Consider the following 16537-nt stretch of genomic DNA (forward strand, 5'->3'; position numbering starts at 1 on the left):
AGGCTGTGACACCCGACCCCGGCGTTCACAGGCATCAGCCTGCCTGTGTCTGCCGGGACCCGAGGATGCGGCCCGGGATCCCGATGTTTGCCGCGTACGGGCAACAACTTGCCTGTGCCGGCCGGGACCCGGGATTGTGACAACGGGCATAAAAAAAATACTTTCTGTTGCTGGCAAAGGAAGGGAAATGCCTTCAATCCCTGCTATCCTTGCTTAACATATGCCCACAATCAAGTCCCTCACAAAGTCAGGGCTACAACTGCAGTACCGTGCTGTACAGTACAAGCACACCTCAGCAGTCCCAGAGGCCCTGTCTCTGTTGAGGAATGGGCCAAAAGAAGGAACCTGAATATTTGCTTTTATTTTGGGGGGATCAGGACACTACATAAGCTTTTGCCCCATTCAATCCAAACGTATTCCTTTTGACCCCAATGGGAGGAGGCTCTGTGCTCCCAAACAGATGGCCCATCCACACAACAGGATATACAAGCCACTTATTTCCAGCATGAAATGCTTGGGGTGATTTTTTTTTGTGATTTTATTCATTTTCTTTCTGCCAAGATGAATTAGTATATAATATCAAGATTAACCCCTATTGGAAGAAATATTCATACATTTTCTCACTAATTATTAATAAAAATGCCAACATTTGAAATACCAGGAGGTGTTTACTTTTCAAAAATATATGGTTTGACAGGGCAAATTGAATTGACCGGGTTCACAGATGTCCCAAGTAGAGCATGAGGGACAAAATGTAAAACTTCCTAGTTGAGAAACTAAGGTGCACATGTCCCATATGTATCCCTTTAGCCCCAAACAACCTAAGAAACCTTTGCATGAGTGGTATCACTGTACGCAGGAGATGTTGCTTAACACATATTGGGATGTTGTTTTTCAGTGACACTTTCCAGGAGCTGTGAATTCATAGCTAAAGTATGTGTGTGGAAAAAACGCAAATAAATAACAAAGGTGTCTAGTTTTCATTTATGGTTTGATGGGGATAAATAAGTTCAATGTATCCCCATTAAACCGTATATGTTTGAAAACTAGACATTTGGGTTTAAAAATGTCCCAAATAGGACATTGGCACAGTGTGACCAGATATGAAAAGAATGGTTTTACATAGCAATATGCTACTTGTACATATTGGCTTATAACTTGAAGGGGAAAAAAGCTAAAAAAACCCCCTAAATATTAGGTATTTCTAATCTTAATGACACATATTTAAAATGTATCTAGCGTGTTTTTCATTAGCATTTGTAGATAAAAGATAAGAGTTACAAATAAAAGTCAGAAAAGGTAATTTTTTTCTATTTTTCCTAAAATTTTGTATTTTTTTATACTACATTAGATGATGTAAGCAAATTAATGGTTGTTAAAGACTTGTTAAGTCTTTTTTGTATTATATTGATGGCAATTCTTAGTGCTCATAATAGAAATATATTATTTGACGGTAGCCATTTGTCCATTTTTAGTGATGTAAAGACTGATATTAATCATTCCTTGCTCTTGAGTTAAATTCAGGATGGCTTTATGCCTATCCAATGCATCTTAAAATTTCCCCAATATATTAGACTCTACACTTCTGTTGGAAGGCTGTTCCATTTACCTCCATAAAAGAAAACCATTCTTACATTGCCCCTGATATTCTAGTTTCAGATTATGACCTCTTGTTCTAACACTGTTAAAATACACTTCCCTCAGATACTTTGTTAAAAACCCTTTACTTATTTAAACCATATCTCCCCACTCCAAGCTATACTGTCAGGAACTGGGTCCATACTGATGACTGTACTGACCCAGAGCGCCCAAAGATGGAGTGCAGGAGTTATTGCGCAGTAGCGGAGTCGGACAGGGCCTGATGCAGAGTGACTGCACTCTCCCGGGTGGGCATCTAGGGTTGTGCAGCCACATACCAGCGCCCTGACATAGCAGCTGATGTTAACCAGAACTTGGAGATATCCTGCAGGCGCCCTGGAGCAGGCATGAGATATAGCAATAAAATCATGTGCAGGATGCTGCAGGCTGGGAGTATGGAAAGCAAAGAAGAGTACAGAAGAAACATAGCAAGCAAGGAGCAAGGGACAGGGAGACCAAGCAAGAAACATAACCAGCCAAGATATACATAATACAGGGTACCACAGGGAACAAGACAAGGAATTCTCAAGATCTGACATGAACAGGACAGGACACCCCTCTACCGGGGATACAGGTTACATCACAGACTGACACACATAAATACAGATACTAGCCAAGGACTGTATAATAACTATTAGAGATTCCATCACATCTCATGGCCATAGTATGCTTAGCCCACCACTACGCCAAAGTACTCCAATGACGGTGGGTCCTAACGCTAAACCCTGCTTACTGACTTACTAATAAACTAAACATTGAGTACAAACACAGAACTGAGAAGGACATACCTTTAGACTGCAGACTGAGACAAACACAACACACGGGTGGTGCACACCTTATAAAGGAAACAGGAGCTGAAGCAAAGAGCAAGACTGGAATCCAGGAATCAGAGGTTCAGGACAGAACATACAGAAATCCAGAAATGGACCACATAAAGACAGGGAAACAAAAGACATGCAGACCACAGAAAGACAGGGAAACCAAAGACATGCAGCTCTGCAGCCTGGATGGGGCCTGACATATACATTGTGATATTTTAGTCTTTGCTAACAATTTACCATTACAGTATCCCTTAACAACTGTTTCCAAAATGTGATTGTTGATCTGGAGATGGGGTCTCTAAAAATGTACAAAATATTCTAAATGAGATCTGTAAAGTGCCATAAACACTTCCCCACTATTGCCTCTAGCTTTTGAACCCAGTGCCCTGCTTGTTTTCAGATGCTTTATTGCATTGCCTTCAAAACTTCATTCTTGGTCTCTGATAATCTTGTGTTCTTGGATCCAAAGGGGACCTTCAAACAATATTAGCACATTGCTGAAAGCCAACAACGAGAAACTGTTTAACTGGAGAAGTCATAATCCTCTTACCTTTATGTCGAAGCATCTAAATTAGTCAATACTTTTCAAACTGGACATGATGTAATTATACGGATTCTGGTGATTTCAAGAAGGAAGCTAATCTTCTAAAAACACACTTTAGATACATATCTTTTTAGTTGGTGGAAAAGAAAGTATACCCTTGTTGAATTCTAGGATTTTACAAATCAGGACATAATAACAATCGTCTGTTCCTTAGTAGGTCTAATAAATAGGTAAATACAACCTCAGGTGAACAACACATGACATATTACATTGTGCCATTATTTTAACAAAAATAAAGCCAAAATGGAGAAGCCATATATAAAAAACGAAGTACATACTTACTGCTTTCGTAGGCGTTAAGATGCTAAGTAGCAGACAAGTGCTGCTAGTCAAATACCCTTGATTAATTGATCATAAGCAAGTGTTCCACCTCTATAAAAGCTGAAGGAGGAAATACATCAGCAATGATCTTAGAGAAGCAATTGTTGCTTCCCATTAATCTTGGAAGGGTTATAAGGCCATTACCAAACAATTTAAAGTCATTCTGAAGAGGCTGCATTTGAAAAGACAGCAAACAGACTGAGGAACATGTTTCTTATCGAACAACATTTGCTCTCCAGTACCAACTGTAGTCTGTCTGCCACTTCTAGGAAGTTGCAACTGCTGAGTGGATTTAGAGAGCTTATAAATTGCAGGGTGCAGTTTTTTCCTGGTGTAAAATAGAGCATTGCTAAATGCTTACAGATTGGACAGCATTTTAGTCTGCACCATGTTACTCTGTGCAAAAAAGCAAAACAAACAAACTATCACCAGATTATCTTCAGAATATCTCTAAACTGAAATGTTTTGTATAAAAAATGAAATTTTCCACTGTTTTGTTACTTGTAGGTTTCTGTATAGTTTGGACTTGTATAGTGTGAACGCATTTAGCTCTTAAATAGTACTACCAATATGTATTACTTTACATCAATCAATGTTTAATTTCATCTCACATTTATCTTAGAATATTGTCAATTTAATCAACAATAACAGCACAACAATAAGCATACATCCTGAGCTAAATATATAGCCCTATCCAATTTGCCAAAAAATAAAAGGTTTTCCCAGCAAAAGTGTTGTTGGGGTATTGAATACAAATTGTCAGGTCATTCGGTGCCCCATGTACAGTTTTGCCCCTATAGCTCTAGAGATAAAATTGTGTATCTAAGTTTAAGAATTAAGTTTGAAACAACCTAGAAAAAACACAACCTATTTAAAATGTTAGTAAACTAGCCATGAAATGCATTTTAAGTTTAATAATAACCAAAATTGTATTGATATAAATGTTTCTGCCTTAATATATTTGAGTTTCTGGGCTGGGAGGTTACTGCAAATTACTACATTGCAAAACTTGTCATATAAGAATTATTTTATAATCTTACAAATGAATGCCAATGGGTTTGACGACTATAGTATTTATAACACAAATTCTAATTTTCTTTATTTATGGTTATGAAGGAGACATTGTGGATAATTCTGCTGATTCCCCACCACCATCTCTAAAAGTTCGAACTCATTCATTGTCCACAGGTATGTACTGTCTTTTTTTTTAAGCCAGTGGCCTTTCTGCTGCACCAGACATTTAAACTAATATTTTTTTTTTATTAAAAAAGAACATACATTTGCACAGTACAGATTGTATTTCAGTACTAATGTGATAGTAGGTGAACCCTAATTTGTGACGTGGAACGTGGAAGTTTGAAGGAGTATATCCCAAGAGTGTTGTAGTTTGAACTCATCGACTTTACAGTTGTACATCCCAAGATGCAGAGTCTAAGATGAACATAGAAAATCCAAGACCCACAGGGGCTGAATGAGGTACCAAATCACTAGGCGGGGGAACTGTCATACATTTCTGAAAGGTCAGAACAGACAGCAAACAGCAACCACAAAACAGTAAAAGAGCCAAGGTTGAGGTCAAAGGACAAGCTAGAGTCAGAACACAAAAATCAACAGAACTCAGGAACGCCAGGAAGAAGCCATATGGGCCAGGGTAATCAAACAAGCACTAGAGCAGGTAGGTTTATATTATTATTATTTATTGTTTTATGTAGCACCATCAAATTCAGTAATGCTGTACAATGGGTAGACAGGACATAACAAGTAGTATATAACATAACAAATTGACAGAGACAACAGGTGAGGAGAGCCCTGCTCAAATGAGCTTACAACCCTGCCTATATTTACTACTAACAAATTAATGATACCAAATACAATGTAGATTGGTGGCAATGTAAGTTTTATGTAACCCGGATATAAGTTGAATGATGGATGTATCCCCCCTTATCTCAAATCACACATTCATATGTGCTGTTTTATGTCCCTGTGCCATCCGTTCTCAACTTCAAGTCTTTAACTTCAAGTTTCTGCTTTGCATTATCCAACATGATGGGGGTTGGAAGGGGACAACATGCAAATACTGCTGAAAGGTTTGAGAATAGAAAGAGGTTGTCAGCGAGTCCTCTAAGCCCAATGTAAAACAGAAATGGTTACAAAAGTGTGGCATTTTTTTCCAGTTTGCCATAGAGGCTGTGAGTGTGGAAACAGGAAAAACCCTAGTCATGTGTTTTCTATGCTCACACTGGGTTTTAAAGAATATGATAATGTTGTTCAAGTAAACCACTACACATTCATCAAGTCAGATCATGAGAATGTTATTTATTCAATGCTGAAAGGTGGCTGGTAGATTACCTAATCCAGAAGAAATAGCCACATATTTAAAGTGGTTTTACATGATTTCGAAATCTATGCATCCCCTTCACATATTCAGACCACATTATAAGCTCCCCTAAAATCTAGCTACAAATATGGTAGCTGAATGAAGTCTTTCAAAAATTCCTGTGTTAAAGTTAGGGATTAAGAATTATTGACCATTATTTTGTTTAAGTCTAGGGTGCAATCACTGGTGTAGATATTCCAAAATAACCTTCCATTCCAATGCAAATGTTTGTACTTGGACAGGAAATTGGCTAAATGATAGAATGCAAAGAGGTCTGTCCTTGTTCCTCTTCTTTTTAATTAGTGTATGCCATGTCTCAGTTTTTGCTGATGACACAAAATTAGGCATGATAATAATATCATCTAATCTTGCTTCTCTGCAAGAGGATTAATACAGAGTAGGGGACTGGGCAGGCAAGTGGCAAATGTAAAGTTATACATTATGTTAAAATAATAACAATGCAACAAATACTTTAAATGGTATATAAAACTATGAAGTACTTCGCACAAGGGTGCTATAAAGAACTCAGGATGTGACAACCACATGATAATTCGTGTAGATATTCAAACAGGAGACGAGGAAGGAACTGTTCTCAGTCCCTGTGAATAGTAATTAATGACCTGATCAATTGCATCAATGTCCCACTGAATCATTCACAAAGCATGTTTAAGAGCTGTAAGGGGACCTGGTAGTGAATTTTGTCCCATAAAGCCTCCACATTGGATCTGCTAGATCAAAATACATTCACATTTTTATATAATACAGTAACAATAGCTAACGTTAGATCATTCTTAACCAATCATATGAATACGCCTTTAATTAATGCTGTGATCTAATCACATTGCTTATTACATATACATAATTATTTGTTAATCGTAACACATAAGAGCATAGTGTCAGCTAAAATTTCATACAGTAAAATTATAGCAAATTAAGTGTCCCTTTACTATCCAAAGCAGAACCTAGGCTTAAAGCAGATGTGGCTTAAATAAACATCAAAATCATAAAATCACAACCTGGTTTTTTTTTAATTCACATTTTATTTATTTGATTTTATACATATAAATAGGATAAAAACAATCAACAAAAAGAAGAGAAAAATTGTTACATAAATATTATTATGTTTATAATATATATACAATGTATATATTGTTAAATATTACATAACAAGAAGAGAGGGGAAGAAAAAAAAAAAAAAATTATCCGTCATAAATTTCATTCAGATATAAGCTTTATATATTTCATCATGTATATATATACATTCTCTTCATTTGAGTATTTATATCTTTATTAATATTAATAAAAAAAAAAAAAAAAGAAAGCTAAGAAAAAGAAGTCAGAAGGAAGAGAAAGAGAAAGAGAAACCTCACAACCTGGTTTTTAGTGCTGTTGACCTGTTGATAGCAACATGATACCATAGTAATTAATAGACTTGTGCATTCGGATTCGTACAAGTTGCAAATTGAATAAAATTTGCTTGTATGAATCTCTGAAAAAGAGGCCAGGCCCCTACAAAACGGATAAAAACAAACAAAAAAGCTCTGAATTTCTGTCTAAAATGTGCAGGCTATTTTACGCCTACTCAGGGCCGGCCCTACAATGGAGCCGACTGGGTCAATTGCCCCAGGCGGCACTTTAGAAGCGTTTTTTTTGGTTGTTTGTTTTGAAGCGGAGGAGAGAGAGAGAGGGGCGCCCAGTAGTTTTCGCTTACCCGGTCGGCGCCCCTCTCTCTCTCCTCTGCGGCGAGTCTCCCTGTTCAGTCTCGGTGCCGGCTTGTAATGATGAGCGCCGGAAGTGGCGTCAATTTCCGGCGCTCAGCATTACAAACCGTGGCAGAGGAGGGAGACTCGCCGGCAGGACTCTTTAAAGGTAAGTACCGGGGGGGGGGGAATAATGGCGGCAGCGAAGTTTAAAATGCCGCCCCCCCCGCATCGGCGGCGGGGGGGGGCTTCGGCATTTTAAACTTCGCCCCAGGCGGCGTTAAGTCTTCGGCCGGCCCTGCGCCTACTCTCTGAACGACAGCGGTACTACAGAAATTGGAAAAGGCGCCTCCTGGTGGAGATGGAGAGCTCAGCAACCAGCGCAACAGAGACGTTAGCAGAAAACAGGATTAGGAACGTAGATATGCCCAGATAATTAAGGAACAAAAATAATAAATTCTGGGGTCAGGCAATAGAGTAGTCCGGGTCACATCAAAGGTCAGGGCAGGCAGCAAACAACGTAGGTCAGGTACAAGCCGGAATCAATAAACTGATCAAGAAATCAGCAAGTCAAACGCTAGTGAATCACAGGCAAAAGGTGTAGTGCCAACTGAGGGTTTAAAAATCCCTCCACAAAACTGGATCCTCCTACCCACCTAATTAGGGTGAGGAAAAAGGATAAATGTCGCTTTAAGAAGCAACATGAATATTCATGAGTTAGCCATTAGTGCATGCGCAAACAGACTCTTATGATGTCAAGACGCGCGTCTAGCAGCAGGACGGACCTGGAGACGGCTCCCGCCGACGGAACGAGCAGGGGGGCTGCGTCTCAGCTCCTCTGCCCGCGGGACAACGGAGGAGGTAACAACGTCTCCCTATCTTTTCCACCAACCACTTCAACTCCCGTGTCTCGTATATTCTTGTTCTTCATCTTCTTGCTCTTCTTTCTCTGTCCACATCTCCAGGGAGATGACCTACCAGCAAACTTCTGCCAAAATGCCGAAGCTTCCTTTTTAACTTTGTAGCCCTCCTTTGCACCTTCCCTTGTTTCATAATGTCATATTTAAGGACCAGTGCACAGAATTGCACCGCATATTTAAGGTGAGATCTTCTCTAAAAAGGCAAGATGATATCCGCCTCCCATGAATCCATACTCTGTTTCATACATGTCAGTATCTTATTGGCCTTTGCAGCTCCTGACTGGTATTGCACAAATAAATAATACTAAGTGTGACTATATACAATATCTCTATAAAAAAAAGCTATACAAGGAAAATCTTTATAAAAAAAAGCTTTAAGAGGGAAATCTTTATTTAAACATAAAGGGTTTTAGGGTAAATAAAAGTTTTATTCTATTTTAAAGTCAGGAAGGGGTAGAGAAAAAATAAAAGAAGGGAGGAGAAGGGATAAGGGGCAAGCATGATAAGGCAACATCAATACAATAATACTTTATAGAAAAAAGGCGAGAGTAGAGTAAGGCCCAGTAGAGGCCAAGAATATCAACCTTGGAAAGACAAAATAAAGCAGTAATATTATCAGGGCAGTACACTGCCTAAAACCTAGAGGAGCAACTCATTGGCACACCATTATCTTCAGTTGCCACGCACACCGAGAGCTAAAGAGAGTAGGGTAGGGAGGGAAGGAGGAGCAGAGGGAGAGAAGTACATAAAAAAAACCTGCATAACAATAATCCGTCTGCAGTAGCTGTAACAGTATTCCGCTACATAGTGTCAGCTACGACCATCGTGACCAAAGTTATTCATATTCAAATGCATGTAACATTAAAGAATTTTGACAGCAGATGTTTTAGTACAGAAAAAAATAAATCAGGTACAGGGAAGTGGTATGAAAGTAGCCATCAGCTGGTAACATGAGCTTACATCGGAGACTTCTGAATTCTGATGAGATGTCTTCACCATGATGGATACATTCAATATACGTTTTTTGGTCATAACTGCCGTGCAGACATATACTGTTAATTAGCTAGTAGCCGCTTGAAGTTATACCCTGTTCTCTCTCACCAAGAACGAAAAGGGAGTGAGGCAGGTAGGGAGGGAGGGGAAGAGGGAAAGGGGGTTAGGGTAGACCGCAGAGGGCAGGGGAGCAAGGGGAAGACAGAGAGAAAAAAAGGGAGAGATGGAAAAGAGAGGGAAGAATGAGAAGAGCACAGAAAGAAAGACAAGAAAAAAAAGCACAAGGCTCAAGAGCCAAATATACAGGGAGGGTAGCAAGGTGGAGACACTCCCACCAGGGATTCATTCTAGCAAGGGACGAAGAAGAGGACCGGACACAAAATTCAGCCAGTAGAACTCAGTGGCCAATTAGCTCAACTCCTCCAGCACCCGCAGCCGTTCCACTCGGAGTATCCAATCCCTGAATGTAGGGGGGAGTCGGGCTACTCCAGTGCAGGGGGATCAAAGCTTTCGCGCTGTCAAAAGATGACAAATAACTGATTTCCAGAACCATTTCATTGAGTGGAGCATATGGTGAAGTAAGAAAAACTCTGGCGTGAAGGGAATGATCTTGTCAGTAAAGTGGTGCAACTGAGAGGTGAATAGCCTTCCAAAAAGGGATTATAAGCAGACACTGCCACCATAGATGAAGGAGAGAACCAGGTGCAGCACCACACCTCCAGCACCTATTAGGCACACCTGGTAGATAAACGGAAGTGACTGCAGGGGGCTCCTGATCCCTATTGCTTTTGGAGCAGCGGTGGGTAAAGACACAAATCTTCTTCAATTGTTCTGATGTAAAAGTGACCTGCAGCTCAGACTCACAACGCCCCATAAACGATGGGCGCACAGGATTGGAGGCGTCAAGGAGCAGACCGTATAGGCGCGAGAGTTCCCGTGAGCCGGGAGGGTGGCCTCCACACACAGGTCCACCCAGGAAACTGTTAGTCGTCTCCACGAGGATAGATCCCCCTGTTGGGTAGTCAGCAAGGGCGAAAAACTTGTAATGAAACAACTGTGGGAAGTCAAGTGTAAGCCAAATCCCCAGGTACTTAAGCTTAGGACTATTCCAGGCAGAAGGGAAGGATGACTTCAAGGGCCTATCTCACTAATGGGCAAATTTACATTAAGAATTTCAGATTTGAAAGCATTAATCTTGAAGTTTGTAACGGCACCGTAAAGTGAGATTTCCTGGATGATGTTAGGAAGGGAAATTCTCGGACGGGTAATAACGAACAGAAGGTCATCAGCATAACTCAGAGTCTTGTGTCCATTTGGAAGACCACTAATATCAGGAATCATCCTGATGGCCTGAAGGAGTGGCTCAAGGGAGAGTACAAACAACAAAGGAGACAACGGGCAACTCAAGTTCCATTCGGCTACAAAGGGGTTCCGAGAGAGCCATTGATACAGACTCAGGCCGTGGGAGTTGTATAGAGATTGGATCCAAGTAAGCATTCCCAAAGCCCATATGTGTTAAAGTGGACAGCATGAACAACCAATCTACTCTGTCGAAGGCCTTCTCCGCGTCTGTGGACAGCAGGATGGCCGGGGTGGAAGTGTATTTTGCATAATGCATGAGGGACAACGCCAGGGATAAAGCCAGTCTGGTCAGGATGAACAAGAGAGGACATGAAGGGCTTCACCCGGGTGGCCAAGATCTTGGCAAACAGCTTCAGGTCAACATTTAGCAAAGAAATTGGACGATACCACTGTGCTCAGGATCCTTACCCTCCTTAGGAATCAAAGCGATTGAGGCCATCAAGGTATGGTCGTCTAAACCCCTTAAGCACAGTGGGCGGTCCCTAAACCCATTGAAAACAATGCATTTTGAGCCCGTACAGCACACAGTCAGAGGTCAGGAGCCAAAACAGGTATTCAGACGAGCCTAAGTCTCTGGATTTCGTTGTTGGGTTGTTATTTATATTTAATAAAGATGTGATTAAACTGTGGCATGTGGTTTTGTGGTCCAAAGTCCAAACAGATCATATCTACTATTATTATTATCTTGTATTTATATAGCGCCAACAATTTACACAGCACTTAATACAATAAATATATCAAACCCTTCACAACAAAGCCTGTACATTTACGCGCTCACAATGCCGTGCATTCGCGACAGCTGCTGTGAAAACGGGCTGCTGTGAAATACCTGCATCGCCGTTTTCACCACGATCGACGGCTTTGCAGCATCCACAGAAGCCTCATAAGTGCGGCTAGCCATGGATCAAAGGAGCCACCCCCCCCCCCAAAAAAAAATGTCCGCCATCTAAAACAGAGCTTAGGAAGCTATCAGTAATCATTTCCTAAGCATAATCGGTATTGCTGACATGCCTTGATATCGGGGCACTCAGTAACACAAACCCCCTACCCAGATCGTCTTGTGATTGCATCCCAAGAGCAACCACAAGCGCCATCAGTGCCATCCTGAGAACTCTCGAGCTCCCCCTGCAGGTTGAATGCAGATACTGCATTCAACCATGCAGGTCAATAGAGCACAGCTCAGTAATCACAATGTGATTAGTAAAATTTGGTAACGTAAAAATAATTTCCCACTGTCACCAAAAAAGTCGATATATATATATATAGATAGATAGATTGATAGATAGATACTTCTTCACTAAACTTGTCGCATGGAAAGAGTTAAAATATTGGCATTTTAAATGCCCATGGGATGCCTAGTTTTAAAAAATGTATGATTGGATGGGGTAAATTAAACTGGCCGGCTTCAAAAATGTCCCAAAAATGGGAAATGGGCACAGACTGACCAGATGTCCAATTGCCAAAATAACCCAACAAACCCATGCATGGGGAGTACCGCTGTTGCTGAACACATATTGTTTGGTGTTGTTTGGCAGTGACATATACCAGGAGTGGTAAATTCATACATTAAGTACAACGTGTGTGAAAAAAATACAATTTGATGGGGTAAATTGAATTGGGTTTTGTACATGTCAAAATATCAGTTTGAAAAATGCACACTTCCCAAATGTGGCCTTTTAGTCCCCGAACAACCCAGCAAATACATGCAGGTTGGGTATCACTGTGCTCAGGAGATGTTGCTAAACACAGTGACATATACCAGGAGCGGTAAATCCATACATGTGTATGGAAAGGGTTAAAACACAAGCATTTAAAATACCTTGGGGTGTCTAGTTTTCAAAAATATACGGTTTGATGGTTTTGGTGGAGAGACCTTACGTCCTTCCCAAGGTTCCCTGAGATGCTTAGCTGAATAGGCTCCCCCATGGTTTGAGCTGGCTCTCCAGCCCTCTCGGGGCCCTTCTTTTCATGCCGCGTCCTTATACACAGGCCTCTTATGTTATACATTACATATGTTTTACTTTGGATGGCTGTTAACACTGTCACACGCGCGTCGCTTTTCCTTCCTTTCCCTTTATTCCCCCTTTTTTTTCTCTGTTTGTTATGAAGGTAACTTACGGGTCCCTTTTTTGTTTTATTGTTGAGCCATGTTTCTCCGAAACCTTACCTCAATTTGGTTGTTCTTGCTGTGCAGGGTGTTCACTTTTTTGGCTCACACATCTCTGCGTACCTCTGATTACTGGGAATGGTTTTCATGCAATGTGTTTAACATGTTTCTTGAATTGACATTGTAACCTAGGCATTTGTCTGTAATCTTCATTGTGCCTACCATTCGCATTCTCTGCTATTTTGCCTCCTATGAGTGATGTTTGTGTTGCTCTCTGGCTATAACGCGGTCACGCGGCTCATTGTATGCTATGTTATGACTGTACCACTTGTGTTCATCCTTGCTGCAGCTTGCTGCAATCTGTTGTTTTTTCTATGCACAACTCAATAAACGGAGAATTTATAAAAAAAAAAAATATATATATATATACGGTTTGATGGGGTAAATTGCATTGGCCGGCTTCAAAGATACCCCAAATAGCACATAGGAAAAAAAGCAAAAAACATAAAAATTTCTAAACTCAGGACAAATAGCAGATGAGTAAAAGATTTTTCTAATAAAAGTGAGAAAATGTACTTTTTTAACAAAAAATCACCATATTTTTCATAGTATTTTATATGATATGATAAAAATAAAGCCCTGAACAATATATAATGTGAGTGGGTGTAGAAAATGAGAAATAAGAAAATTACAGCTAAACAGCAACACTGAAAAATGTTAAGAGCATTTGTCCCAAAGTGTACTACAAAAAAGAAACAGTCTTGTCATTAAGGGGTTAAAGGGGTATGACAAGACTAGAATTGACAGACTAAGACAAACAGATACATAAGCATTTACATGCTTAAAAAATATGTATGATTAGTTTTACACCTGTTTAGCAGTCTGTTTCTAATTTTCAATATAGCCATTTTATTCACCCTTTTTGCATACTTTGTTGGCATCTTTGTAGAAAATACATATAAAAAACCCTCCCCTTTTTTTGTTTACTCTCTCCCTTCTAAAAAGTGAGTAACCTTATAACCTGGCAGCCTAAGGTTTGGGGGGCAAGTCTAGTCAAGTTGCCCATTGTGCCACCAAATCAGCCCACCATCCATGCCCATCTTTTCTTGATTTTCTAACGCATGTTGATGTAATGTGATGGGATTGGGAGTACGTCAGTACAGTAAAAAAGTAATCAACTGCTCACTGTGCTGGGGTGGCTACTCATCTGGCTGCTAGGTGAGTAATAAACACACAAAAGAAAGCCCTGCGCTCAAACTCCCATCATTCTTGGGCGGCAGCAATGGCTATAGTATTCATCAGCCCAAAATACATAGAACAAACACCGAAAAAAAAGTTACCTGCGCACTATCCCAAACACCTGTGCTTATATAGACAAATGGAGGTTTTTAGTTTCACTCCAATGGCCATTAAAATGGAAGCTCGCCTGCCACGTCACGGCAAACCTCTTAGGCGAGTCCTACACTATACCATTCACCTCGCTGCTGTGAGCTAAAGGTAAAAATCTCTAATGAGATAAAGAGGGGTATTCTCTTGAACCCCTACACATTTATTAGCCCTTAATAGGGACTACATGGGGTGGGCGGCAGCAATAGCAACCTGGCTGTGAGATACAAAATTGAGACATAAACACACAAAAGAAAGCCCTGCGCTCAAACTCCCATCATTCTTGGGCGGCAGCAACGGCTATAGTATTCATCAGCCCAAAATACATAGAACAAACACCGAAAAAAGTTACCTGCGCACTATCCCAAACACCTGTGCTTTTATAGACAAATGGAGGTTTTTAGTTTCACTCCAATGGCCATTAAAATGGAAGCTCGCCTGCCACGTCACGGCAAACCTCTTAGGCGAGTCCTACACTATACCATTCACCTCGCTGCTGTGAGCTAAAGGTAAAAATCTCTAATGAGATAAAGAGGGGTATTCTCTTGAACCCCTACACATTTATTAGCCCTTAATAGGGACCACATGGGGTGGGCGGCAGCAATAGCAACCTGGCTGTGAGATACAAAATTGAGACATAAACACACAAAAGAAAGCCCTGCGCTCAAACTCCCATCATTCTTGGGCGGCAGCAACGGCTATAGTATTCATCAGCCCAAAATACATAGAACAAACACCGAAAAAAAGTTACCTGCGCACTATCCCAAACACCTGTGCTTATATAGACAAATGGAGGTTTTTAGTTTCACTCCAATGGCCATTAAAATGGAAGCTCGCCTGCCACGTCACGGCAAACCTCTTAGGCGAGTCCTACACTATACCATTCACCTCGCTGCTGTGAGCTAAAGGTAAAAATCTCTAATGAGATAAAGAGGGGTATTCTCTTGAACCCCTACACATTTATTAGCCCTTAATAGGGACCACATGGGGTGGGCGGCAGCAATAGCAACCTGGCTGTGAGATACAAAATTGAGACATAAACACACAAAAGAAAGCCCTGCGCTCAAACTCCCATCATTCTTGGGCGGCAGCAACGGCTATAGTATTCATCAGCCCAAAATACATAGGTGAGTAATACATAGGTGAGTAAGCCTGCCCTAGAAATGCCTCCTCTGAGCTGATCTACCCAGCATCCTCACACAAAAGGGCAAACTAGCTCAGAAGCCTCCCTAGCTCTTCGACCCCTGCTACCGTTTGAACAACTAACCCAGCTCTCTGCTCTAGAAACCTATTCTCCCCAACTCCACTCTCTCCTGTGCACTTGCTTTACTGGTGCCTGTTCCATAAGCAGTAAGCATCTCTCCATAACAGTGTTGCTAGTTGCCCCTTTAGATCTATTATGTTGCATTCCTAGCTCCACAACCTGCTTATACTTGCAACAGCTGTAAGGCCCCTGGGGAACTTGCTCCAAGGGTGTATTGATTTTCAGTGGGATTATCTAGCACACTGGTTAATGTAAATCCCCAAATATATATTATATGCAATGATTTATACTGTCCTTCTACTCCTTCTTTGTTTGTAACGTCTTCAGTTTTTGATTTAGGAGTCCTCCCTTGGATTCGCCTCAGCCCAGGATTCACCTGCTTAACTAATTAGCAAAGCCACTAACAAACCCTTTCCCCTTTTTTTAACAATACTTTGCACTGCACACCCACAGTAATAAAAATACCACTTTGTCTTCACTTAAGATTTTTCACTAAGTAGTTCTCACTTGTTTCAGCATTTTCCTGCTTTTTTCAGAATAAGTGTAGCAATGCCTTTAAAACCATGTACATGTAAATACCTGAGTTGTGTTAAATTAACCTATACTGCAATTCGCAATCTAATTCTGTCTTCATACACTTGGTGGGTGTGTTAACGCTGCAAGCCACATGATCTCAAGCCTTATAGACCACATAATTGAAGTTTTTGATCTCAATGTTGTGCAATATATAAACTCATCCTCTAGATGGCAGCAAAACAGTTCTAACGAGAACAATAGTGAAAACACACTCAGATTAAATAGGCCCTTCATGACAATAGTCGTTTTAACAATTACTGTATCCACACAAATTACATATTTTTTTTCCCCAAGAAGGGCTTTCTTAAGATATTATTTTGATCTTATAATCACTCTGACTTTTATTTGAAAAATCTTTTCCTCGTTAAAAAACCTGTTGTTTTGCTTTTTTCCAAGCTATAGGGCAATAAATACTAGTAATACTTTGGGAGCTAAAATCCAACATTTGGTAAGAGTGCGTTTCAGTTT

The 16537-nt window shown here is 40.5% G+C and overlaps 1 protein-coding gene across 2 annotated transcripts in view; it reads left to right on the plus strand.

The window, feature by feature from the left end:
* Window positions 1-16537, plus strand: part of CARMIL2 (capping protein regulator and myosin 1 linker 2) — a 121605-nt gene that overhangs the window by 74166 nt on the left and 30902 nt on the right. For both annotated transcript variants that reach the window (XM_053449731.1, XM_053449732.1), the window contains exon 6: window positions 4501-4572. In XM_053449731.1, the coding sequence (XP_053305706.1) occupies window positions 4501-4572 (72 nt within the window). The remainder of the gene's footprint in view (window positions 1-4500; window positions 4573-16537) is intronic.

The sequence above is a fragment of the Spea bombifrons genome, chromosome 10, assembly GCF_027358695.1.
Source record: "Spea bombifrons isolate aSpeBom1 chromosome 10, aSpeBom1.2.pri, whole genome shotgun sequence".
Classification (NCBI taxonomy): domain Eukaryota; kingdom Metazoa; phylum Chordata; class Amphibia; order Anura; family Pelobatidae; genus Spea; species Spea bombifrons.